Source organism: Metarhizium brunneum, chromosome 7, assembly GCF_013426205.1.
Source record: "Metarhizium brunneum chromosome 7, complete sequence".
Classification (NCBI taxonomy): domain Eukaryota; kingdom Fungi; phylum Ascomycota; class Sordariomycetes; order Hypocreales; family Clavicipitaceae; genus Metarhizium; species Metarhizium brunneum.
Window position 1 is genome coordinate 2,626,753 of NC_089428.1, and position 24,272 is coordinate 2,651,024.

The 24,272-nt window shown below is 49.5% G+C and overlaps 11 protein-coding genes across 11 annotated transcripts; 9 read left to right on the top strand and 2 right to left on the bottom strand.

Moving 5' to 3' along the window:
* Positions 1-143: 143 nt before the first annotated feature.
* G6M90_00g113470 (uncharacterized protein) lies at positions 144-988 on the top strand (the record flags this gene model as incomplete). The annotated part of the gene is made up of 2 exons (XM_014684272.1): positions 144-534; positions 588-988. The coding sequence occupies 2 exons, from the start codon at positions 144-146 to the stop codon at positions 986-988; spliced, it is 792 nt and encodes a 263-aa protein (XP_014539758.1).
* Positions 989-2,072: 1,084 nt separating this feature from the next.
* G6M90_00g113480 (uncharacterized protein) lies at positions 2,073-4,346 on the top strand (the record flags this gene model as incomplete). The annotated part of the gene is made up of 1 exon (XM_014684271.2): positions 2,073-4,346. The coding sequence occupies one exon, from the start codon at positions 2,073-2,075 to the stop codon at positions 4,344-4,346; it is 2,274 nt and encodes a 757-aa protein (XP_014539757.2).
* A 629-nt stretch (positions 4,347-4,975) lies between these two features.
* Positions 4,976-5,338, top strand: G6M90_00g113490 (uncharacterized protein; the record flags this gene model as incomplete). Its single annotated transcript, XM_066131891.1, has 2 exons — positions 4,976-5,120; positions 5,169-5,338. The coding sequence occupies 2 exons, from the start codon at positions 4,976-4,978 to the stop codon at positions 5,336-5,338; spliced, it is 315 nt and encodes a 104-aa protein (XP_065987999.1).
* A 1,102-nt stretch (positions 5,339-6,440) lies between these two features.
* G6M90_00g113500 (uncharacterized protein) lies at positions 6,441-7,690 on the bottom strand (the record flags this gene model as incomplete). Its single annotated transcript, XM_014684270.2, has 3 exons — positions 6,441-6,691; positions 6,747-7,016; positions 7,075-7,690. 3 exons carry the CDS (start codon positions 7,688-7,690, stop codon positions 6,441-6,443), a joined length of 1,137 nt encoding a protein of 378 aa, XP_014539756.2.
* A 1,157-nt stretch (positions 7,691-8,847) lies between these two features.
* On the top strand, positions 8,848-10,374 carry G6M90_00g113510 (uncharacterized protein; the record flags this gene model as incomplete). The annotated part of the gene is made up of 1 exon (XM_014684269.1): positions 8,848-10,374. One exon carries the CDS (start codon positions 8,848-8,850, stop codon positions 10,372-10,374), a length of 1,527 nt encoding a protein of 508 aa, XP_014539755.1.
* A 1,733-nt stretch (positions 10,375-12,107) lies between these two features.
* G6M90_00g113520 (uncharacterized protein) lies at positions 12,108-12,482 on the top strand (the record flags this gene model as incomplete). The annotated part of the gene is made up of 1 exon (XM_066131892.1): positions 12,108-12,482. The coding sequence occupies one exon, from the start codon at positions 12,108-12,110 to the stop codon at positions 12,480-12,482; it is 375 nt and encodes a 124-aa protein (XP_065987820.1).
* A 124-nt stretch (positions 12,483-12,606) lies between these two features.
* On the top strand, positions 12,607-13,768 carry G6M90_00g113530 (uncharacterized protein; the record flags this gene model as incomplete). The annotated part of the gene is made up of 2 exons (XM_014684268.1): positions 12,607-13,170; positions 13,235-13,768. The coding sequence occupies 2 exons, from the start codon at positions 12,607-12,609 to the stop codon at positions 13,766-13,768; spliced, it is 1,098 nt and encodes a 365-aa protein (XP_014539754.1).
* Positions 13,769-14,789: 1,021 nt separating this feature from the next.
* On the bottom strand, positions 14,790-16,033 carry G6M90_00g113540 (uncharacterized protein; the record flags this gene model as incomplete). Its single annotated transcript, XM_014684267.1, has 4 exons — positions 14,790-15,046; positions 15,103-15,213; positions 15,273-15,371; positions 15,418-16,033. The coding sequence occupies 4 exons, from the start codon at positions 16,031-16,033 to the stop codon at positions 14,790-14,792; spliced, it is 1,083 nt and encodes a 360-aa protein (XP_014539753.1).
* Positions 16,034-16,823: 790 nt separating this feature from the next.
* G6M90_00g113550 (uncharacterized protein) lies at positions 16,824-18,706 on the top strand (the record flags this gene model as incomplete). Its single annotated transcript, XM_014684266.1, has 2 exons — positions 16,824-16,960; positions 17,023-18,706. The coding sequence occupies 2 exons, from the start codon at positions 16,824-16,826 to the stop codon at positions 18,704-18,706; spliced, it is 1,821 nt and encodes a 606-aa protein (XP_014539752.1).
* A 597-nt stretch (positions 18,707-19,303) lies between these two features.
* Positions 19,304-21,157, top strand: G6M90_00g113560 (uncharacterized protein; the record flags this gene model as incomplete). Its single annotated transcript, XM_014684265.1, has 2 exons — positions 19,304-19,538; positions 19,593-21,157. The coding sequence occupies 2 exons, from the start codon at positions 19,304-19,306 to the stop codon at positions 21,155-21,157; spliced, it is 1,800 nt and encodes a 599-aa protein (XP_014539751.1).
* A 2,322-nt stretch (positions 21,158-23,479) lies between these two features.
* G6M90_00g113570 (uncharacterized protein) lies at positions 23,480-24,172 on the top strand (the record flags this gene model as incomplete). Its single annotated transcript, XM_014684264.1, has 2 exons — positions 23,480-24,018; positions 24,070-24,172. 2 exons carry the CDS (start codon positions 23,480-23,482, stop codon positions 24,170-24,172), a joined length of 642 nt encoding a protein of 213 aa, XP_014539750.1.
* Positions 24,173-24,272: the final 100 nt, after the last annotated feature.

The window sequence follows — 24,272 nt, forward strand, 5'->3', positions numbered from 1 at the left end:
TTAACCAGTTGACGCTGCGGTTAATGGCTTGGGTTCCGCCTATATATAAAGGCTAAACGACTCGGGCACGATCGACTCGAAGCGTCTGGTCAACAAGCACCTCTTCTTCTTCTTTCCTATGATTTCGACTTTCTTGCTGCGCAATGGAGGGAATCGTACTGATACAGACGAGCTCAACGCTCAAGACTCAAAATCAGCCACCTTTGTCGCCTGGTTCCTCTTGGGATTCCACGATAACAATTGCATCGTCGCCTAGCAGTGTGAGCAGCTACGACGGCAACGATGACGATGGATGTAATTCCTTCAGCGACTCTGGCGAGCTCCCCTCTAAATCTACTGATAAGAAGCTCGACATTGATTTAGGCCTCTCAACTTCCTCCACCATGCAGCTGGAGGCTGGGCAAGAGGATCCCGAGAGAACTCCCGTACCCACGCCTTTGGACGTTGACCGTCTTCATGCTCTCTTTTCTGAGTATGAAAAACTTGTCAATGGGCAGGGGATACCGCGTGAACGCGAGGCTTCACCAGATGAGAGTACGAATCTGTCCATGCCGAAGTATCTTGCCTAACTTACAACCGATTTGTAGATAACGAATCTTCTTACTCTGATCAAACCGAACCGCGCCAGAAAGCCATCTCATACCCGACTGCGAATGTCGCCCGTAAGCAGCAACGAGGAATCTCGAAGGTCAAGACCAAACAGCGGAAGAAGGTTACTTCACGTAGGACTTCGTGTACGAAACGCGCGTTAGCTAGCAGTGTTCATGAATACGAATACATGCACCTGGGAGAAGCACGTCGAGTAACAAACGGATCTATTGAAGTTGAAGTATTTTGGGCGCCCATCTTCTTGCCGTGCAACCAATTGCGTGGGGAACAGGCAATCGAAGAGGCGAAAAACTTGGTGACCAACAAATTTGGCCACGCCGCTTGGGAGAGGGAGATGAGCAAGTTGGATTGCGTTGACACACAGGGTGAATTAGACTAGTTAGCGGATAGTCGGCGTGAATATATGCAACGTTGTCCCGATTTTTAAGTATCCTTCGCCTTATACGCGCCACTTGGCTCTACAGAGTACTGCCATCTCGCAGGAGGATTACAACGCGAATGGCACATGTCAGAGTCTACGTTACGGTTTCAAACAGGAGATCTGTTAGTTGATTGCAACTGATCAGGTTTTGAAATCACCTCTGTGAGCGGACGGGTTTCATGTATCCACACTCGTTTCCTCTCTTCTAGTAGAAAGGCGCATCACTGACAATCCAGCCCATTTCTTGACAAACTGAGAAGGGTTGTCCGTGTTTGTATGTATCAAAGTAGTTGGTGATGAGGCAGTGTTTTAAGCGCCCGCGACAAAAGCTTTGGGGGATTGATACGTTGTCCATATACCGTTTTGATTCACTCAGGCGCTGGTGCCACTCTCCGGATTTCTGCCCCCAAAAAGGTTCGCTTCCCATGGTTGTTAATTTCGAAGTCATCGAGAATATAGCATCTTGCGCATTTACTGCAAAAAAATTCCCCAGCCTGGGTGTTCATTTTTGTCAAGGAGCAATCAAGCGTTGAGTTAGAAGGGATTAGTGCAGCATCGCGCTGAAAATAAACTAGGCCGAAAATGGAAATTCCTGATTGTCACATGATCGCGGATCTTAGAAACGGCCTGAGCCCTGCTGAGGTAACAAAGCCCCCCCAACATTTACACAGTGCAGAGTCTAACGTTCGGACTGCGCGCTTCTGGACTCAATTGAGCCCTTCCCACATAGACAACCCGACCAGGCATATCTTGCTAATTGCGTGGTCTCAGGGTCAAAGTCCTGCTTTCTCTCCAGGCTGACGCATCCCGGACGGCCAACTGGAGTCGGCCTGTCCACAGTCTGTCGCGTTGCTTTCCATCACGGCTACAATCAGGGACGACAAACCTACTGGATATGACACATCAAAATCGATCAGACGTGATCGAGGCTAATCCCATCGGAAATGGACTTGATGCTTTTCGCTCCTCATTTCATTCAATATGTGATAGCAGACGCCTCCTTCGCTCGCCCAGAGCACTAGATCAGCTTAGTCTCGACGGTATGTCCCCCGGTACTTTGAAATATGTTACTATCGCTCTGACTGTAAATGAAGACCTGCAGAATCTTTCCATAGATCTCCTCTTGGCACTCCAAAATATTCGAGCTTCCCGCCTGCTCCGCTCTGGTGGAAACGGGAAGAACCTCCTCAGCGATCTACTGAGAGTCAATTCCACCGTCAACTCGGGCGAATTCGACTTTGACCACATCAAACCACTCCTGAAAGTAGCTCTTGCTGACAGTCTTGATGATACCCTTATCTGGAATCATGTTTACGACATCGTTACCGAAACTACCCCCCCTCCCCGAGCGATTGCTTCCTCTATACAACAGACCCCATGGAGCCAAAACACGAGCAGCTTCGTAAACTCGTCAGAGCTCCGCCAGGACGTGGACAGAGTTTTGAAGCAGGAACTTGGACCCCTCTATGTTGGCGTTCCCAATTTCTGTGACACCTTCTTTAAAGGCGTGCCAGATCTAGGGACGATAGCTGAAACGGTCTTCAGCAAATGCACTGAAGGCGACAACCCACTCTTCAGTGGAGGATGGACCGGGTGGCCGACAGGCGCAAAGGAAAGCGACGTGCTTGCTTGGTTTGTTGACCTTATCCCGAGGTTGGATGCATTTGAAGATGACCGCAATTCGACCCTACCACATCGACGAAAGCTATTGGCGCAGCCCAAAACACCACTGCTAGGCTCTACGGGCAAACGCAGCATGGACATTGGCTTCGTTAATAGCGATATCACGTACAAGCCCGACGCCGCGGATTCGAAATATCGTTGGTCACACGTCCTCGTAGCAGGCGAACTAAAAAGCAACCCGAAGGCCGACATAGCATCGATTGCATGGATTGATCTCGCCAGGTATGCGAGAGAGGTGCTCGCCGCTCAAGATACCCGCCGCTTCGTCTTGGGATTTACGCTCTGCGGGTCTCTTATGAGGGTATGGGAGTTCGACAGGCTCGGGGGGGTCGCCTCCGAACAATTCGACATCAACAAGGAGGAAGGTGGGCTACAGTTTGTGACCACAATTCTGGGGTTTCTGCGGATGAACGAGGAGATACTTGGGTTTGATCCTACCATAATAACAACCGGCGGCCAGAAATATATTGAGATCGAACGAAACGGTCAGACAGAATGTCTTATCATCGAGGAGGTCATGAAGCGCGCACCATGCATCGCAGGCCGAGCGACAACTTGTTGGAAAGCTCATCGTAAAGATGACCCGCGGACGCCACTTGTCATTAAGGACTCGTGGCAGTATACCGACCGGGACGAAGAGGGCGAACTGCTCCAAGAAGCCACCGAGAAAGGCGTGATTAACGTTGCCCGATACTACCACCATGAGACTGTTCGCGTCCGCGGTGGTGAAGACGACGTTCGAAGCAGCGTTCGGCAGGCACTGGACGTCACAAAAGCTGAAAATTATCGACCGTCTCGCCCAATGCAGCCGTCAGGAATGAGGGCGTCTAGTGTTTCTCGCAAGGGCCGCAGCAGCAGCGGCGGCGTGAAGCGACCCTCGAGTGACCTTGGCGTCGCCCTGCCGCCAACCAAACGAACCTGCTCTACATCTCCAACAAAGCTCGGCATGGATGCACTGTCAAATCGGATACATCGGCGTGTTATTCTTCGAGACTATGGGAAGCTGGTCTACAAGGCAAGCTCCCGAGTGGCCCTGCTTGCAGCAATGGAGAGATGCATCCAGGGGCACGAATCCTTGTATAATGCCGGCTTTCTCCACAGGGATATTTCCATCAACAATCTTATGATCAATGAAGACGAAGAGAACCCGTCCTGGGCGGCTTTTTTGATCGATCTCGACCTTGCCATTAGGGACCAAAGGGGGCCTGCTTCGGGAGCCAAAGGAAAGACGGGCACAAGGGCCTTCATGGCTATCGGGGCACTTCTAGGACAGTATCATTCATTCATGCATGACCTTGAGTCATTCTTCTGGGTGCTGTTCTGGATATGCATCCACTACAACGGGCCGGGTGAAGATATTGGAGCAACTGAGTTCGAGAAGTGGAATTATGTTGACATGCGGGAACTGGCAAAGCTGAAGAAGGGAGAGGTCTCTGATGAAAGAGACTTCCTCAAAACAGCAGAAGAGAATTTCACGTCGCATTACCGATGTTTAATACCTTGTATTAATAATTTGCGGAAGGTGGTGTTCCCAAATGGCAGGAGGTGGGAAAGGGAAGATTCCCAGTTGTATTCTTCGATGAAGAATATTCTACGCGAAGCTCAGAGGGATACAAAGGTGGTTGGAGTGTAGAATAGAGTCAACAGGGCGCAGCTACCACTTTCATCCATCCATGATATCGCTCATGTGTTTCAAGCCGAAATGGGAAGCCGTGAGCCAATCACTGACAAACAACTATCCGAGATTGCGGCAGTAGCAAATACAGCATTTCTGATCAAGAAGCAAGAAAAGGAGACAGAGTCTTGTGCAGCGTCCAATTGGCTGCTCACAAGATGCATCGTCTATGAATTCTCGAGTGCCATTGACGATTGGTGATACAGCTTCTGTAAATGACACCCACAATGTAGGCTGTCGTGTAAAGCCTGCTCCTTATGATATCAGACATGGGTGAAGTTTGCGGGCGGTTAACGGTTGGTATATATGCAAAGTCCTAGCCGCAGTGTCGGTTCGATCCGGGGTTGCTCTTGTGCCAATTGCTGGCCAATAGAATAGAAAAAGCCCCGCTTTTGAAACGGAACTGGAAACCCAATCGTTTGGCGCCCTCCAACGCCACAGGTTCCACTGGACTCCGGGATGCGCTCGGCGTTTTGTTTTTCCTGCTGAAGCGTCGGTAACACCCATGCAACTGTGACAACTTACTTCCCACCCCCTTCAACCAACTTCGACTACACCATGGCACAGCACGGCATGCTTTCCTCGTCATGTCAGACCAGCGAAGATTGGAGCTCATTGACGAAAATCCAATAGGTAAGGGACTTGACGCCTTCCGCACCCTATTCACCTCTGTTTGCAGCAACAGAAACGTCACCTTTACGGCTTGCACTCTTGGCCAACTTAGTAACGAAGGTAATCCAATCACCCAGCAATTTCTATGCATTTCTGACAAACAAGCAGATCTCCGCAATCCTGCACTAGTTCTTCTTCCGTCCTTACGAAGTCTCCCTGTCTCAGGCCTGCTGATTTCGACAACTGGAAGTAACACTTTACGAACCGACCTCCTAAGACTTATTTCTGCTGTCGCCTCTGATGACTTCGACTTCGACCGCATCATACCGCTCCTCTAGACAGCTATTGCTGACAGGGCTGAAGATGCGCAAATCTGGGACCTTGTATCTATCGCGGCTATCGAATCCACCCCACCCCCCCGACCGATCACATCTTCATTGCAACAAACCCCATGGAGCCAAAATACGAGCAGCTTCGTGAACTCGTCAGAACTTCGCCAAGACGTCGACAGGAAGGGCCGTGTAATCAAGCAGATAGCTGCCCTCCTGGCTTAGGTCATAGGGCGGAATGGACGAATGAATGTTACCTTCGTATCCTTCGCCCCATACTCGACTTTCCCTGTACGTCATTTCGAGGCAACACCCCCCATAACCGAGCCCATCTTGGTTCGGCAAAACCTCGGGAGATATACCGCAATGACATAACCTGATGTGCCCAACCCGTCAGTACGTGCCTAACTTAATTGTCCGCGCGACTTGTCGCCCACGACAAGTGATCAGATTGCCCCCGCTCAAACTCTCCACCTTAAAAACATCTGTCGAAGTGTGCCTCTTCACATCGCTTTACATCAACACACGCATTCCTCGGTGACGCAAGAGACCTTCTTGTTTCCCGACGTTTCTTCTACATCTTCCAAACAATCAGCATCTGGTATTTGTGGGGGGTTTTAGTACACACCCTCTGAGACAACCATCACGTGAAGATTCCATCAGGAATATTCCGAATTTCTGGCACTAAAAGCCGCACCCGCTGCATCGCGGCAGCCGTTCTCTCTTGAGCGACCGTCGCATTCCGGGTTGAGTACCTAAGCAATAAGCATTTGCAAGCCAGGAGGGCTGAGCACTACTTTGTGACTATGGTGGTCAGAATAACTTGGAATCCAGTCACATTTGCTCCGTATGGCTAACGACGGTCTGCTTTTCAGGTTGGCGACGATGCTCTTGCCGGACGAGAAGAGAAAGACATCACCCAATACTTCCCCGCGACGACGGAAGAAAGAACGATTTTCTTTAAAGGTTATTATCTTTCTATTTACCAACAACAAACGGGGGACTACAAAACGCACATTGACAATGTAACCCCATCCACCGAATCCAACCCTTATACTGTGCCGGCGGGGTATTCTGTGTATGTTAGAGGAGGGACCGTGTATTTTCAAGTTTAAGAGGACATAGCATGTTGAAGGCCGAAGAAACTAATTAGGTGATACCCCTGGACATTACCGCACCACAAGGTGAACGTTACATCTTGTGTGTTATCCTTTGGAAATACGGCCGTCACGCATCCAGTCGTCTCATAGCCTTGGCTCCTTTCCCATTTGAAGAGCCGGCTATTTTCAACTGCCTCTCTCAGTGGCTCAGGCAAATCTTCGACGCGGCTAGCTGGCGCATTTGTGCACATATGCTTCATTTCTTATGGTACAATGTTAGTAACCTCTTATACATTCGTTCTTAGAACTTTTCTTACCTCTGTTTCCATCATTTGGTGGTTGAGGATTCAACATGCTATGATCTTCTTGCTTGCCCTGTCTTGACTCCGGGTCACAGGCTTCGCCTCGACTGAGGGTAGATTTATCATTATTGTACTGTGATTGTTCTAGCAACACCTTAGCAACATTGCGCCTAAGGCAAGGGATGTCTTCACCTTTTTGCCCTAATATAGTAGATGGTCGTTTGTGATCGAGGCGCTTCCGTTTCCTATTGCTCTCCAGATTGGTCGCTAACGGAGTATCATACGCTGAACTGTCAATTCTCCACTCAAACGCTGGGCTGTTTCTATGATCAAACAGGCATACCACATAAAAGCTTTTGGTAGTCGGTGGATCTTTGCAAGACCTCTTCATCCGCCTGGAGGGTGTGCAAGGTTTCCCCTACAATCGACGGCCACGAAGGGTGACAATCTGGCTCAATGTCCTCTAGGAGGCACTTAAAGATATCAGTGGCCATAGAACCTCCAGCCCAAAGGCTTGGCGCAAAGGCAATTGCCCATGAAATAATACCGTCGGGACTTAAAGATCGGATCTGCGCGCATCTTTGTCGCGTCGTGGCCTTTCGGACCCTGGTATCCTCAGTGTCAAATTTGGAGTCCTTTGGCCCCTCGAATATAGTGACGATATTTCTCCTAAACACCGGGGATTGCTTCAGTCGACCATTGGCTAAGACATCTCCCTGACATTTCAGAGCATGGGATCTAAGTTTTTCGCTTTCTTTCCACGCTCTGTCTGCCCGGGACTCTTTCAGGGCTTGTACTCTCTGTCCAATCGTCGTCGCAGCCGTTGCGAGCTTCGCGCTAAAGTCGCCCAAAGACTCCCATTGCTCGTCTGTTGGGTAAATTTTGTTAAGTTTGGGTATAAGCTGATCAGCCTTGTCGAAGAGGCTTCGCAACTGAGAAACGACAGAAGAGGCAGACATGGTTTGAGTGCTGGTACGCGGTCAAAGGCTGAAGAGATGAAAGGACTGGCCCACGGCGTACTTATAGAGAGCCTTGGTCATCCGTCATTGAACAGGTTGGGCGCTCCTTTGGTTTATGCAGGTCTGCAGAACTGCCTCGTTTGGAGGAGGGTTGCATTTCACGCTGATTTGTTGTCACTGCGGGGAAGGGTCTCGTCACGCGTAAATACCTTATGGGTCAGCGGGAAAGGCGGGAAGGTTGCTAGGATGTCTTAAGCACAAATCCTCAGCACACGTTATTACAACGCGGGTGGGTGGGGGACAGGGTCAATGGCTTTGTAGCACAAATCCAGAGCACACGTTGTTTAATTGGCTGATACTCGAGACAGGGCCAACGCTCTCTGTAGCACAAATCCGCGGCACATCTTGACGCAACGAAGGGCCTGCTTGATCTGTGATACGGAATGCAAAATGAGTGGTTGTCTAGTCAAGGGGTTACCCGGAGCTGCTACAGTGCATGTCCGGAGTTTGAGGATAGTCTCAGCATGGATAAACGTGTCAGTTACAGCCGATGTGAATGACGGCTTGCAGGGACAGTTGCATTTGCAAGGTCTACTTTTTGGCCTTTGCTGATCTACATTCATAGCTTGATAGCTGAGGTCGAAGCTACATGATTGTGAGCCGTGGATATTCGTAGCTGGCAAGCATGGTTAATGAAATTGGATCATCCGTCCATGTATGCAACCGTATCAGCTGTGATGTGGCTTGCAGAAGAGTTGTTGGTTGAATATCGAACAAGGGCCGTTCGTTCAATTGATCAGGGACACGCCCAGGATCGCATTGAGAAGTATCATTTGAATGTATCGGGGATGGCTTGGACAGATAAAGTATAAAGTGCCTGCTCTGTTCTTGCGCTTTCGGCAACTTGTTCCTTCCAACACGTTTTACAAGCATAAGCCTATTCTTGATCACCAAAGGCAATATTTGAAGTGTTTGATAACTTGGACATCCCATCATCGGAATCTCTGGTTCAGTCGTAAATGTTAGTCATATGATTCTCCTTTACCAACATCATCGGAGCGGGAGCACCGTATACCACGTCTCTTAATTGCGCTCTAATTCTCTTGCGGACAATACTCTGCGTCTTTTGGCGGGCTCGGTATCGTCGACCCGTAACAATGGAGAGTTCGAAGAACAACATGCCCAGTTCTCTGATCATTAAAGCATATGATCCCTCAACCCAATATCAATCCATCCCGGTTCACTCGGAGGCCGTTTCCAAAGTTGATGACTGTGCGCGAGAATTGGAAGCAGCTGTTAAGCGGCTCCTCAAGAGAACTGAGCATGTAAGAAAAGCAGAGCAAGGTCAAATTACGATACAGAAAAAACTCCAGACACTGGAGTTGGAAAATGCAACCGCCTTGCATCGTATTCACGAAATGGAAGAGAAATACTTAAAACTGGAAGCAATTACATTGGAAAAGGACGAACAAATCCGGCAGAGTTGGCAAGCGCTGCAAACAGCAGCACAATCCAACAGCGAGCTCGAGCAAGGAAGAAACTTGGCAATTGCGGTAGTAGAAGAGACGCAACAGACTGCGAAAGCTTATGAGACGTGGGCCAAAGGCGAGATTGAAAGGGCGCTTCAGTCAAGCGTCGCGGCGCATGATCATGCCAAAAGAGCCGAGGAAGAAATGAGCTCAGCGGTCAATAGGGAGAGGGAGTCATACCACGCCAGAGAAGTAGCAGAAAGGCGAGCTAAAGATGCAGAACAGTCCAGACACGAAGCTGAGAAGCGAGCTGAAGATGCAGAACAGGCTCGACACGAAGTTGAGAAACGAGCTGAAGATGCAGAACAGGCTCGACACGAAGCTGAGAAGCGAGCTGAAGATGCAGAACAGGCCCGACACGAAGCTGAGAAGCGAGCCGAAGATGCAGACCGAGCAAGGCTTGAAGCTGAGAAAGCTAAAGCATTGGCGGAAAAACATAAAGAGGAGTTGGAAAGGAATCAGGTATGGATGATTACATCGACAAGACAAGCAGAGGCACGGGCAGAAAAGGCAAAAGCAGACCTGGCATTAGCAATTGAGAGCGAGAAAGAGGTCAGACGGCAGCTTGACATGGCAGCTCCCGTGCGCCACGCGATTGAACCAGCTATCTCGCTCAAGCGACAAAAGAAGGGGCCTTCCGGTCCGAACAAAAAACCACGGCTGTCAACATCAGCCGCACACAACGGGACAGGGCTCCAGAGCCCGAAGATAACGTGGCATGACGAGCGACTACAATATTTGACGCATGATCTTGACCGAGTGGTTGACAACTGGGGAGCGGAAGAAGTGAGATATGCTCGTTTCACGTTTAGTACCGACTCAGTCCAGGTTAACGGAGTGGAGAAAAATTGTGAGATTACCGAATCTTCTCATCTTGTCAGATGTGTCCGTCATTCTGAAGAAATTGTGGTCACAATTTTTGATGTTATGTCCTTGGCGCGCAAGATCTATTTGTCAAATCTCGATCTCAAAGCCGCCGAGAAGCTGTTACGCGCCAATGTAGCCCGAGCCGTATCCGGACGGTACGCCCAAAAATTCAAAGTGGGCGAGGAGACTAAACGAGTCACGCTATTCCTATGGACAAATCTTGCAGATATCCTTAACAAAGTTGCAGAGGTTTATCATGCCAAAGATGCCGTCACGGTTAGCGTGTGAAGCGAGAGAATCTGAGTCAGTGTTCTCACGACTCCACCCCATCATGCGTATGGCATTCTCTCTAATGAACCGTCGCCATCAGCTCCCTCGGGTGTGATGGAAGTTCCTTCTCACAAAATATCCACACCTGGAAACTTCGAGCAAGCTCCTTCTGAGTTATCATCTGGTATTTATGAACTCGACATTGGCAGTGGCCAGATCTATAAACCCCAATCCTCCTGCGAGCACCAATCGGGGAGACTTGATTCCTGGACAGGACTGTGGGCCGTGCTCTAACGCGAGCATATCCAATGGCATTTTGGGACATTAGCCAGGACGTACCCGCAAGTTCTGTCCTTGGGAGCTGGACAGGAAAAGACCGGTTGAAGTTTGGAATTCACGAGGGCATGGACATAAACCATGGCCTTCGGCTTTTCGACGAGAACGTTGGCGAATACCCTACAGTAAAAACAGTATCTAGTAACAGAAAGTCTGGTGATGGTATCCAAGACTCTTCCACCCACAAGACTGGTGCATCATTAGTTGCTTTAGGCAACCGAACCGAGAGCTACGGGGGCATAAACGTGACAATTGGCCTTCCTCCATGGATCGAAACTAATTTCAGAGACAGGAGAAACGTCAGAAAAGAACATCAATCAGTATCATAATAAACATCTTAGCGCACCATTCGTCCAAGTCTCTGACCTCGCTCCAACTCCACCCCGCAAAGATATGGATCGCAAAGCTTTGCAGTGACCAGTCTGTCCCGTTGAGTGCTGTTGGTACGGCCACGGCGACGGAATCCTACACTCCACCTGTCACCAAGCCGGCTATTCAGTCAAATTGGTCACTGGGTCTCAAGACGCGTGACAAGTCAGGGATAAAAGATTCTGCTGCTATTTGGGACACTGACACAGACTTTGACTTGAATCATGGCACAGCACGGCATGCTTCGCTTCGGGCCTATACATGTGGTCTGTTTCAATTTTGTCCTTCATCGATTGGCTACTCGCAAGCTCCTATTCTGGGCCGTTAACGATTGGTTTGCAAAGTCCTACCTGCAACCGAACTGGAAGGCAGGCGGCATGCTGGTCAAGCGGAGTTGGTCTTAGACCTCCATGGGAGACCACGCCCCATAAAAGGCCCGTCACATGGTAGTGGATATCCAATCGTTTGGCGCGCTGCAACGCTACAGGGTTCCACTACGCTCCCGAATGCGCTCGGCCTTTTATTTTTCCGTACCTTAGGTTTCCCGCGAAACTGTGGTGACGATGTTGTCACGGCGGCTGACACGTTCTAGCTGGAACTCGGCAGGTTGTTGCCTTGTAGAGGCGCTTAACAACCTTAATTCCCGATCACGATTTCCTATCAAGTCTTGTGCATTATTCCAAACTCAGACATTCATCCAATAAATGTGCAATTGACTACACGAGCCTGTCATGAAACTCGTTAGTGTGTGGCTTAGGCTTGTAAGGTACGGCTGGAGGCCCCCCCGCTTCAGCACCAAAATTAGACGGAGAGTTGTTTGTATTAGCATGGCTCCCACCAATCAACAGTTGGTAACTTGGGAGCGTCAACTGATTGGTTTTCAGCGCTGGTGTAAAAGCGGGGCTTCTCAATAGCAACCAACCAGACATTGCCACAATATCAAGCTCTCAGTACTCTCCGGCATCGATCCTGAATGGACATGACTGGTATTATACATAAATGCCACTCTACACCATCGATTCCTCAGCTATGTCAACCGCTCAAGAATGTCCATGCCGCGACGCACACCATACGGACGACACGTTGATTACGGCTCACAGAAGCGTCGACATTCCTCGTACTCAGATCTATCGCTGCATGCCGACGCGTCTGGGTTCACATCGAAGAAACAAAAGTTGAGCCACCCAGATTTCCCGCCAACGACATACTGGGAGAACTTATCCAAATATCCCCACTCCAAACTGCATCTTACAAAGGGAGCATTGCAAGCTTTAGACGATATCGTAGACCCCTGTCCCGCAAACTCTAGTCCTACGCGACCCAGACGGAGCGAGCGGCTGGCTATTCGGTGGACTCTCGATCCAAGAACCGAGCAGGCTCAGGAATTTCTCCGTCGCAGCACTCCGACATATTTGGAATAAGTCAAGCGTTTTGCATCCCACGGTGGTCCAGATCTCAGGGATTTAAGAGGGGTAAAGATACCTGTGCCCACGCAATACCGAGGCTGACCGTTCGCAGTATCCCTTTACTGGCCCAAAGTACAACATGAGCTCTCGAGACTCGAGTCTTGGCCGCCGAAAACGAGGCTCCCAGTCTCCTGCTAAAAGAAGTGATACTCCGAACACGGCCACAACAAAGAGCACAGGTCCATACGATACTAATTTCCAGCAACATTTGATCAACCATGAGATCTACCCCCCTCGATATACCTATCCAAATGGTAGTGGCCCGCGACAACCAGACAACATGGACGAAATCAAACGAACGCTCGGGCAACCCCGGCCCTCGCTTTCGCCCTCGCAGTTTTCTGACGGCGCGTTCGATTCGTTTCAAGACGCAGATACACACGCTGCCAAGGAGGCACAGGTTATGGCAAGAGTGATTCCAATCATTGAAGGAAAGTTGGAAGATCCGAAGTGTACCGCAGGGCAGATTCCATTTAATAACCTCGATTACTTGACTGATGGCTCGCTCGTGGCCGGGAACCCGGACGTATACTACGGAGCACGTCCCGAACAGCTTCAACAAAAAGTACGGAAGCAGCTGAGCGGCAAGATTGAACCTTCGACCCAGGACCATCTGCCTGTGGCACCAAACTTCTTTCTCCAGGTTAAGGGTCCTGATGGATCTCTCTCAGTCGCCTCTCGGCAAGCGTGTTACGATGGTGCACTAGGAGCGAGCACTAGGAGCGAGAGGGGTCCACTGTTTGCAGTCATATGGCCAGGCGGAGTCGCAATATGATAACAATGCTTACACCCTCACATCCATATACCATGGTGGTCAACTTAAGATGTATACCACTCATCCAATACCCCCGTCGGCTCCCGGAAACAAAAATGGCTTTGCCATGACACAAATCAAAACTTGGGCCTTGACTGGCGATGCCGATACCTTTCGACAAGGAGTTGCTGCGTATCGGAATGGCAGAGACTGGGCAAAGCGACAGAGGGATGATGCGATCAGTCAGGCAAACGAGAGACAAGCTATCGTCGAAGCCGGTGCCTCGCTGGTCGACGATAGCTTAGGGCTGAGCTTCACAAGCGGGACATCTGCTGCTGAAACCATAGTTACTAGCCAACAAACCACCAAGTATCCCGGTTCACCTTTGCCACTATCATATGAGTCTGAGACATCGGCAGACGAACTGTCGCTTGATATCAGACCGCCTGTTAAGCGTACGAAGTCACGTTCCCCGCGGAAGAGGTAGTTGGATATCTAGTGCCTGTTTCTCCACGCAATATGCATAAAATTCGAGTAGTGAATTGACAGTTGTATTATGAGGGGGACAACAGGCTTAGTCTGGTCGCCAATATGGCAGAGAACATATCGAAAGATAACGGGTGAGAATTCCACACCATATGACAAGCTTTGAGACAGAAGATATTTCCTAACGGAGAGAGATGGAAGAGGATGAATCCCGAGTCGTGTTGTTGGATGAAAGACATTCTTCGCGAAGTTCAGGCAGACTAGTGGAGTCCACAGTTCGGGAGGGATATGACGTAGTTAGGCACCAGAACCCATTGGGGCCTAGCGCATTCTGTGGAATGCTGTGCAGAAAATTGCCTCACATTTGTTGTACCTTAGTGCCTGAACTCGAAAGGTGCCCAAAAGTAAAGCAGGGTCACATGGTTGCCCCACCCAACATCCCATCTTCAGGACCAAGATGTGGTCTTTGTCAATCAGCATATGCGCAAAGCAGCAGAATATTTATCAAGCGCTAAACGTTTAAAGCCGACCGGCAAATTTCTCCCACAACTGAGCGCCTTCGATATTGGCTTAATAGAGACGACAACACCTCGGACTGAACAGATAACTGGCCAGTCTGCCACAAGTGGACTGGTGGTCTTGCGTTGGGATAGTTCGCAATCGCAAAATCCCGGCATTGTATGGGAATTTCAACCGGGCGCGGGCAATATAGAATTTATCATTATGGCGGTCAGATAGTGTGGAATACCCTACAATATGCCAATCAAGTCGCTAACGAAATTCGTTTATTAGGTCGGCGATGAAGCGCTCGCTGGACGGGAAGAGAAAGGTATCACTCAAGCATTCCACGCGACCGGAGAACCACGAACGATATACTTCAAAGGTTACTACCTTTCTATTTACCATCAGCAAACAGGAGCCTACAGCACACACATCGATAACGAAGTCCGTTCGACAGAATACAAAGACTACCATGTGCCCGCAGGGTACACAGTTTATGTTAGAGGGGGGAGCGTCTATTTTCAAGTCTGAGATGACATAGCATGCTGGAGACCAAATAAACTAGTAAGGTCATAGCCCTCGAAGTTGCCGCACCAAAAGGTGAAGGAGACATCTTGAGCATTGTCCTTGGGGAAAAGAGTTGCGAGACAGTTTGTGGTTGCATACCCCTGACTTCTCTCCCATTTGAAAAGGCGACTATTCTGGACTGCTGCTCTAAATGGCTCTGGCAACTGTGATACAACGCGCAGTGGCGCATTTGTGCACATATGCTTCATTTCTGTTTGGTACAATGTTAATAGCTGTTACTTTGTACATAATTGGATGTCTTCTCACCCCGATTTTCTTTGGTCGGCGGTTGTGAAATAACAGGTGGATAGACTACTCCAGGCTGCGGCGGCAGGTCTGGCGAGGTCTTGTGCTTGACATGCTGACTATCGAATGACGCTGTCTATGTATAAGTACATGAACAACAAGTCATCTAAATACCTAGAGGATTTCCTTACCTCGTTTTTCATGTTCTATATAACTGGATTGCTCCTGAATGTCAAGTCGTGGCCGTTTCTTTTGTCTTGCCTGGCCTTCCTTTGGTGGGGTTTTGCCAGCTGCATTATCAGTTCCTGTACCTAAGTAGCAGCAAATTTAACTTACCTTCCATGAAGTCTTTGTATTCCTGAGAATTCTGTAAAGCTGTCTCGTCCTTCAATAGCATTTGCAGTGTCTCATCTATCACGCGGGGCCATGATGGTTGCTGTTGTGGCTCTATGTCATCTAGTAGGCATGTGAAGATGTCGGTAGCCATCGACCCACCAGCCCAAACGCTCGGCGCGAATGCAATTGCCCACGAGATGAGGCCGTCGGGACTCAGTCTTCGGATCTGCGCACATCTTTGACGTGTTGTACATTTTCGAATTTTGATATCCTCCGAGTCGAATACGGACTCCTTTGGTCCTTCAAAAATAGTAATAATGTTCCTCCTAAACACTGGCGAATGTTTGAGTCGGCCATTGCCTAGCACGTCGCCCTTGCAAGCCATAGCGTGTTGTCTGAGCTTTTGACTATCCTTCCAAGCTCTTTCCGCGCGAGATTCGCGCAAAAGGCGGATTTTGTCAGAAATTGTCGTAGCCGCAGTTACAAGGCTTTTGCTCAAGTCACTCAAAGTGTTCCATTGGTCCTCAGTGGGGTAAATTTTGTCGAACTTGAGCGCAAGTTGACCAGTCTTCTCAAGGAGACCCCGTAATTGGGAAACGACAGAAGCCGATGACATGACTTTGGCTGGGTTGAGGAAGACTTCCAAGCTGTGAATGGTGATGGGAAGCCGTGACTAGTGCAGTTGGCACCTTTAATAATTAAGTCAGTTCATGCACAAGGTCAGGTGGAAAAATCTGGGATACTGATGGATTTATGCAGGTCTGCAGTTGTTTGAGTATAACCCTGTAAAATATCGAGTGCTGATTTGCTATGTGCTGGATAAATATGGGGCGCCGGCGCTTGCGTTGGGATAGGCGGAGGGCCTTTGCATCTGTGCGTCTCAAATTGTGTGATCAAACTGTCAGCTGGTTGTGTTTTTGTACTTCCTGGATAAGCGGCACATCTTTGTTGCAGGCTCATACATGACTTTGCCCCAACTTTCCGAGCCAACATCGATGAGACTTGCAGGAATATCGCTGCGTCTGCGTATCCAAGCAGAATGTGACAACTCCGATTGATCTAGTGTGCTTCGGGGAACTCCATGGTTTCAATCCATAGATGCAGCGTCATTCACCAAAAAGAGCGGTTTGCAGAAACGGCTTTGAGACTGCATATCCGTGTTGGTTCGGCCATTTAGTTCTGGCTGAATGGATCGACTCGGAAGTGCAACGCGATCGCCATTATCTCCTCCCTGAGAGAACAGCGCTATGTGCTAGATACAAGAAATGACTTGACCGTCTATATAAGGCTTACCTCCCAGAGAAAGATCTTTGTTCTCCGACAATCTACGAGCCAGAGATAACAACACCAGAATATTGTCACTTCAAGTCTAAACATCTTATTGATTTGTTCAATTGCGTAACACGATGTCTCTTCCCAGTCAGGTGCCAACTGCTCCCGAAACCCGCCCTGCCACTCCTGTCTCCCAGGTCGAGGCGCAGGACGAAGGTTTGTGGATGAAAGGGATGATAAAATCCGATGGCAAGAAAGAACCTTCTGGAAGGTAAGATATAACTTGCTGTAGCAAAGTATCAGACTCGAAACATGCTGACCAAAGGAAACCAGTGTTCTTTCAACTCCACTCCATCGTGGTCATGGCATTTCCTCTAATGAACCGTCGGTCGCAGCTCCCTCGGATGTTACGAAAGCTCCTTTTCACAAAATATCGAGGCCCGAAATCTTCGAGGAAGCCCCTGCTGAGTTGGCATCTAGTATTCATGAACTCGACATTGGCAGTGGACAGATCTATAAACCCCATACTGATGCCAACCCCGATCTGGGAGACTTGATTCCTGGACAGAGCAGTGGGCCGTACTCTAACACGTCCACATCTCCATTGGGAATTTGGGACACTAGCAAGGACGTACCCGCAAGTTCTCTCCTTGAGATGTGGACTGAGGAAGATCTGCTGAAGTTTGGAATTCACGAGGGCATGGACGTAAACCACGGCCTTCCGCCTTTCGACGAGAATGTTCGTGAATATCACACAGAAAAAACAGCATCTAATAAGGGAAAGTCTGATGATGGTATCCACGACTCTTCTACCCCCAAGCCTAGTGCATCATCAGTTGCTTTAGGCAACCGAACCGAGAGCTACGGGGGCATAAACGTGACATTTGGCCTTCCTCCATGGATCGAAACTAAGTTCAGCGAGACAGGAGAAACGTTAGAAAAAAACAGCAATCAGTACCATCTTGGCGCACCATTCGTCCAAGTTTCTGGCCTTTATCCAACTCCACCACGCAAAGATACGGATTGCAAAGCTTTGCGGTCTGTCTCGTTGAGTGCTGTTGGTACCCCCACGGTGGCAGAATCCCGCACTCTACCTCTTGCAGAGACCAAAGATACTGCAGCAACTGGGGACACTGACATCAACTCCCCCTGCTCTCGCAAGATTCCTAGCGCCTCTGAACGGCCGGAGTCTCCATTTGCGCTGCGGGATGTATCGGTGATTCCTTGGACTGACTGTTACCCCGACGATCCCGATAAGGCTAGAGAACTTGCAACAAGTACCGGTGTTCCTGGACTCCAAATCTATTCTGTGGATATTTTTACACATGCTACTTCAGACACGCAAGTTCTCGATGAAGTCGATGCTACTCAAGATAGTGACAACTTCAGGGTCGAAATGGGAAAACAAATTTCCCCTGAACGTCCGTCGGTCCCTGGGACCAAGAAGCCTTATGACAAGTTTGAGACCAAAAGTTCTGCTGAGACTTGGGACACTGACGTGGACTTCGACTTGAATGAAGGCTCTCGCAAGATGACTGAGGAAGACTTACGCAGGCTAGATCTTCAAAGCTGGTGGAAGGAGGATCTTAGCGACGTAACAACTGGTCTCCCCCTGATAAGCAAGGAGGATTTGCCTGGACTGGAAAATGTGTGTAAGGAGAGCTTATTCTCGGTTGGCGGTCCCGCCGCCGAGGACTCTGGAGAAAATGTGGCGGAGAAGAAGACTGGAATTGACAGAGGACACCGAAGGCCTCCCACTGCTAATGCTTCGAGCTTTCTAGAAATGAAAGTCGACCCCTCCATCGATGTTTTCGGCACCACGAACCGGCAAGAAAGTCCTGGATATACTCTTCCAAGCGTGTCTTCAGACTGGCAACCTCCGAAAGCCACCCAGGAATCTCAACACAATGATTCCGTAAGGGCATCGAGCGTGACCGACTCGGAGGGTGCTGATGGGTCTGGTTGGGTAAAAGTGGAAATAGAGACAGGGAATCTGGGCCAAACGGACAATGTATAAGGAGACTTGTGTTGTCCGTCATCAGTATAAGGGCACCATTTATTGGATCGCGACGTCTCATTTCGTATGCATTAACCTGTTAGAAATCTTCTAGCATCCACTCATTTAGTTGAATATATACACCAGTATTTCCTCTCGACAACATGGTCTAGGACGCGAGATTCAGGCTGTGTGACTGATGAGCAAGAAACATAAGCGAGGATAATATTGCCAATGAGGAGTACCATAAACTTATCTCACAGGCCGCATGGCCGCATGAGTGGAGATTTGGAGGCATGACGAGGCTTTGGTAGCAGAGCTACGAAGTACGTGATGCCGAGTACGAACGGGTATATAAAGGGGTCAGCCCCCCCACGATACTGCGTGAAACTTTTTGATCTTGATTTTATCGTTCCTCATAAATTCACCGTCCTCGACTTGTAAGTGGCGCGGGTAGTCACAGCTTGGATTCCTGCAACTTTGCCAGCAGGTAGGTAGGGCCTCCTTACCTCGATGTTAGGTCACACGGACGGACTGACCGAGTTCGTGTGCTTTCACCTTCATAGCTTCAACTTTAGCAGACTCTCTAGAAGCCCTCTTTTACACTATACCGGCATGATGGCACAAACAGCGGGAGTCTGTTCCTTTCTTGGTCGTCCGTGGACTTTGGAAGATGTGATATCGATCCCGTCCGATTCCGAGTCTGACACAGATAGTGATGCTGAGGTGGTGGAACAAGATGTCCCGCGCGTGCACTTGGTACACAATCAACACCGTGACGACTCGCTTCCTTCTATCTCTGAGATTATGGCGTCACTGATTAACGTCAGACATGATCCAACAGAAGCAATCGGTAAGCAATTGCAAACCAAATTCCAATGTCCGGCAATGCCTAACACGATCCTAGGGAGCTCATCTGAGGATCTTTGCTTACCAGATGAGTGGGAAAGTCCCAATTCATTAACCTCAAACTCTTCGAGAGAAGTGATTTTCCCCTCAATGGCTCTCGAGAGTCCGGGGGTCATCGCCGACTCTAACATGTTGGTGTCTCCGCCAATACAACAACATGATGATGGAGTAAGCGTGGTGTGGCCCACTCCTATCCGAAGACCTTGTGTCGTCTCAGCGGCCTCCGAGTGTTGTTCAGTGCAGTCCACAACTGCGTTGCCTCCGAGGGATGAAGCACTGCACCATGAGAAAACAGATCCTCCCGGCCGATCGGCGACCAACCTCGTCCAGCCTTCTCAATCGCAGAATTGCAGTGCCCTGTTTTCAAACCAGTTCGTCCAAGCTCATAGCATCAATATTGGCCATGGCCGTATGGGTGAAGTAGTTCCGCGAAGCGACAACGAACTGCCCAGTGTAGCTCGACCCGCCTCAGTCAAAACACCTCCGTCGGGATGCAGCCACCCAGTCTCGCATCGAGGAGCTTTGACGGAGGCCATTCAGAAACACCAAGCCGCTGATGATATTTCGCCCCTGGGTTCTTGCCCTAGCTCGTTGCCAACTGGTCAAGGACGGGACGACGAGCGCCAGACAAGCATCGATGCAGACGACACAGCGAGCCAGCTGGATGAACCCTGCGAAGAAACGGAAAAGCGGTCAACTAGTCGTCGTGGTTCCGGAAAAGCTTACAACCTTCGCCCTCTCCCGCCCAAAAGGCAACTCACCGCGGAACCAAAGGACGGCGGGATTGACGAAAAGCTTATGCCACAACGCAAGCGTCGCAAGCTTGTGTCCCGTCAGCCCAAGAAGCGTAATTCACAGCAACGTTCGGACCTACGTTCGGACCCTACGCGAAATCGAGAGGCACGCTTGCTGAGGAATACGACGAAAAGCAACGACGACGAGTCTGTTGCAAACAAAAAACCGCCTGTTAGTTCCAGTGTTGCCAGCCACGAGGCATGGCCACTTGGCCAGCCAGTCCTAAGGTGCACCAGAGAGAATGGCACTGCGATGTTCCAGCTACAATTTACCAGCGACATTTTGTGGAATACGCTAGTTTCACAGAACGATCCCGCCCCAAAAGGTCACCAGACACCAAACAAACTCCAGAATCGGAGACCTAAAACCGCAAAGGAGAAATCCAACCAATGCACGGCGAATACAGCGCGGGAGTCTATCCACGCCGCCTACCCAAGTGTCTGCCCCGACCTTTACCGAATGGATTGCCTGCTTGCTCGGTGGAGGCGACACACTTTCTTGGTGAAATGGGCTGATGCGACCACGACGTGGGAGCCGAGAAAACACATCATAGACGAGGGAATGCTGAATACCTTTGAGGCAAGTTGGCGGGGCTTTGACGCGGGCGTGGATGTTTTGAAAACCCGACAGAGAGCTGGAAGGCGCCAACACCTTTTACGTTGGCATGGTCGGCCGTCTAAAGAGGATACGTGGGTATACGATGAGTCTCTGAGTCCGCAGTTGATGGAAAGGATTGAAGCAAACGAAAGAAATGGCCCTCAGTTTTGAAACTCCGGTTCGGTGGTTACGTATTGCTGCCACAAATTCCCTCATTTAAAATAGCACGACGGTACTTACCTTGTTGTATCCAGGTGATCAGGTAATCAAGTAATCTCTGCTGCGTTAGGTAGTTTCGCTAGTTATAGTGCATTGGTGCCAGTCGATAGTCTAAATGCGCATGCTTTAGTGTTTCTGAAGTGTCCTTTCATTTAATTGAACGATCTTTGATACGTTTTATGGTAGTGGCTGATGTATTCCGAGGCGAATGAAAGAGCGTAGGGCAGTGCCGTGGATTATCGCAGGCGTGCTTAAAATACTGGTAGCGACTACTTCATTGTTCCTACTGCGTTCGGCCCAATCATGTAGCTACTGCAGGTACCAGCAATAAGGCGACTAGAGCTACCACCAACCGTTAATCGGGCATCTAGTGGGGGCAAGGTTACCACTAACTTGCAGACCTCCGCTACCAGCACCTACAACTTCCCGCCCGATGGGTGCCAGTAATCTTCGTCGCTCAGGTACTGGTATGACGGCGCTACCAGCAGGCCAGCGGTACAGGTTGCTAGTATTCTCTGCCTACCAGTAACCCAGACGGGCAGGATGATGGTAACTGCGGTGTACCAGTAGCGATTTGTTACAGATACCAGCAACAAGGCGTCTAGAGCTACCACCAACCGCTAATCGGACATCTAGTGGGGGCAAGGTTACCACTAACTTGCAGACCTCCGCTACTAGTACCTACAACTTTCCGCCCAATAGGTGCCAGTAACCAACCAGCTTTGACTGCTAGTGTGCTGGTAACCGCTGAAGCGCTACTGCTGGTAGTCGAGAGGTACCAGTAATCGCTACGTCCTTGTTACCAGCACTTGAGCGCTACCAGCAATTACTACATGGCTGATGCAGGTAGCCATTTGTGCTGGTAGCTTGCCTATCGTCGTGACTGGTAACCCACCAATGCGCAACCTAAGGATGCTGGTAACCGCTGTGGCGCACCGTGGGATGACTGGTAACCACACCAGTCAATTCCGGTGGGCCAGGCACCTACGGCGCCAAGTTGCTGGTAACCCCCGCGAACGCTTATTACTCCTCCGAAGCTTGTAATTTGTTACAAGTCACCCCAGCTCCTAAATTCCAAAGTTTCAACATGTTGATGACACAGGAGCTAGGCCTACGGTGCATACGTGGGCTCCAGCATTTCCGTGACGGACTGGCACTGCAGGCTTGCGCGAAACCCTAGAGGAGAGGCGCGGAGGAATGTGCGATTTCGCACTAACGCATTATCTTTAGGTCCCGTTCCAGGCGCTGACTTGGTGCTCTGGACCATAGACCCACCAGGGCGTCAAAAAGATCCTTGTCGTAGTGATGTAGCAAAAAGGTACGGCCATAGCCACAGGCACCACCATTTTGTGCTTGGCAACACAACTGGCCACAGCAAAAAAAGGGAGGGCCGGGGTCAAAAAAATCTCCTTCCCATAGTCCGGGAGGTCAGTGTGTCGTAGGGTGCTCAGGGTTCCCTATCTTTAACAAAAACACCATGACAATAACTACCCCACTCCTTTTGCAGGGCACTCTTTCGAAGGGCATTCTTTCAACACCTAGCAACAGGCAACTTCCAAAACCATTGCCCTGAACAAATATGACTGGTTCTTTCTTCATCACTACAAGCCGCATACGCTCAGTTTTTTCCTTCCTAATTTTCATTATTATTCTGTCCTCATCGGAGTTAGAGGTAATGTATGGCGAGTCTGGCCCACTTGCAGCTCGCTGTTCGTATTAAAGTTAGGAAATGCAGAGCACCCACAGACCGGCGCTCAGCGGCTAGCCGTCAACGTACCACCAGGGCTCGGGGTACATCCATCTGCTACGCAACAACCGAACAGGAACAAACCCATCTGACGGCCAAGTACCTCCATCCCAGATGGTACATCCATCTCTAAATTCCAGTACATCAAGTAAAAGGATTATGCTGTCTTCACACGCCATCCTCCGGAATTCATCCCCAAAGTCAAAGTACATCCATGAAATGAGTACATCCATCCTCGCACACATCCCAGCCAGCATAATTCATCCAAGTATACCAAGTACCTCCAAGTAGAAGAGTACACCTTCCCTGCTACCTCCGCGACTTCATCTCAAAATGTCGGACTCCCTCGACGTGAAGATTATATTTAATTGCAATTTTAAATTCTAATTTCAAATCCAATGCCATTTGATTTTGGATATGGAAATGAAGTTTAGGTGGCCGCTACCTCATACTATTGTTAATATGAGCGCTACATATAATAATCGCCGTTTGTCGTTATACTTCACTGCTCAACTTGCTGTGCAAACATGGATTCTCTCGCATTACCACCAACACAAACCGGTGCCACGGCTCCTCCAGGCCAGGTCTTGTCTAATGAACAACTCTCATTACTCAAACCACTAATTCCGGAAGAGTCATGGCGGACATTCAAAGTCCATTTTGAGGAGATTCACTTTTTCTGGGCCAAATTGCTTTTGGACACTTCGGTGACTGGCACAAACGCAACCATTCTTAACGCCCTCGCAGCTATCCGGATAGTTGATAGCATTCTTTCGGACGAAGGTCTACCGCGCTGGAAGCACCGATTCGCCTACATACGGTTGGCAAGAATTCTGGAGTCACTTGATAGAATCATCGGTCGCGAGAGACAGAAAGGACATGTTAGTGGCCGCCGCGGGCAAGGCAATTCCACCATCAAGCGCGACATGTACCTCCAGGCTGTTGAGGGAGAGTCGGGTAAAACTCTCGGTGATCTTCGCCCACGTTGGGGAAAACGTTTAGACAAAATGACAGGCGGATCCCTATTCCTGGCGTTCGCGTATTCAGACAAGGCAGACAGCATGATGTACGTATCTACGAGCCCATGCCATCAACATTTCTGACAGATACCATGTAGAAGAGACTTCTCTGTTAAGCACGACGTCTTGGAGAATATTTCACATCAGGCTATACAAGCCTGTCGCCAGGCCATAGGCGACAGTGGAGTATTCCCTATCTGAATATGTGCCTAGTTATAGCTTACAAATGAACTAAATTGAGTCTCTCAAAAATTTGATCTTCTGCAGTAGCTCGAAGTTCTTTCTTCTACAATTGAATACT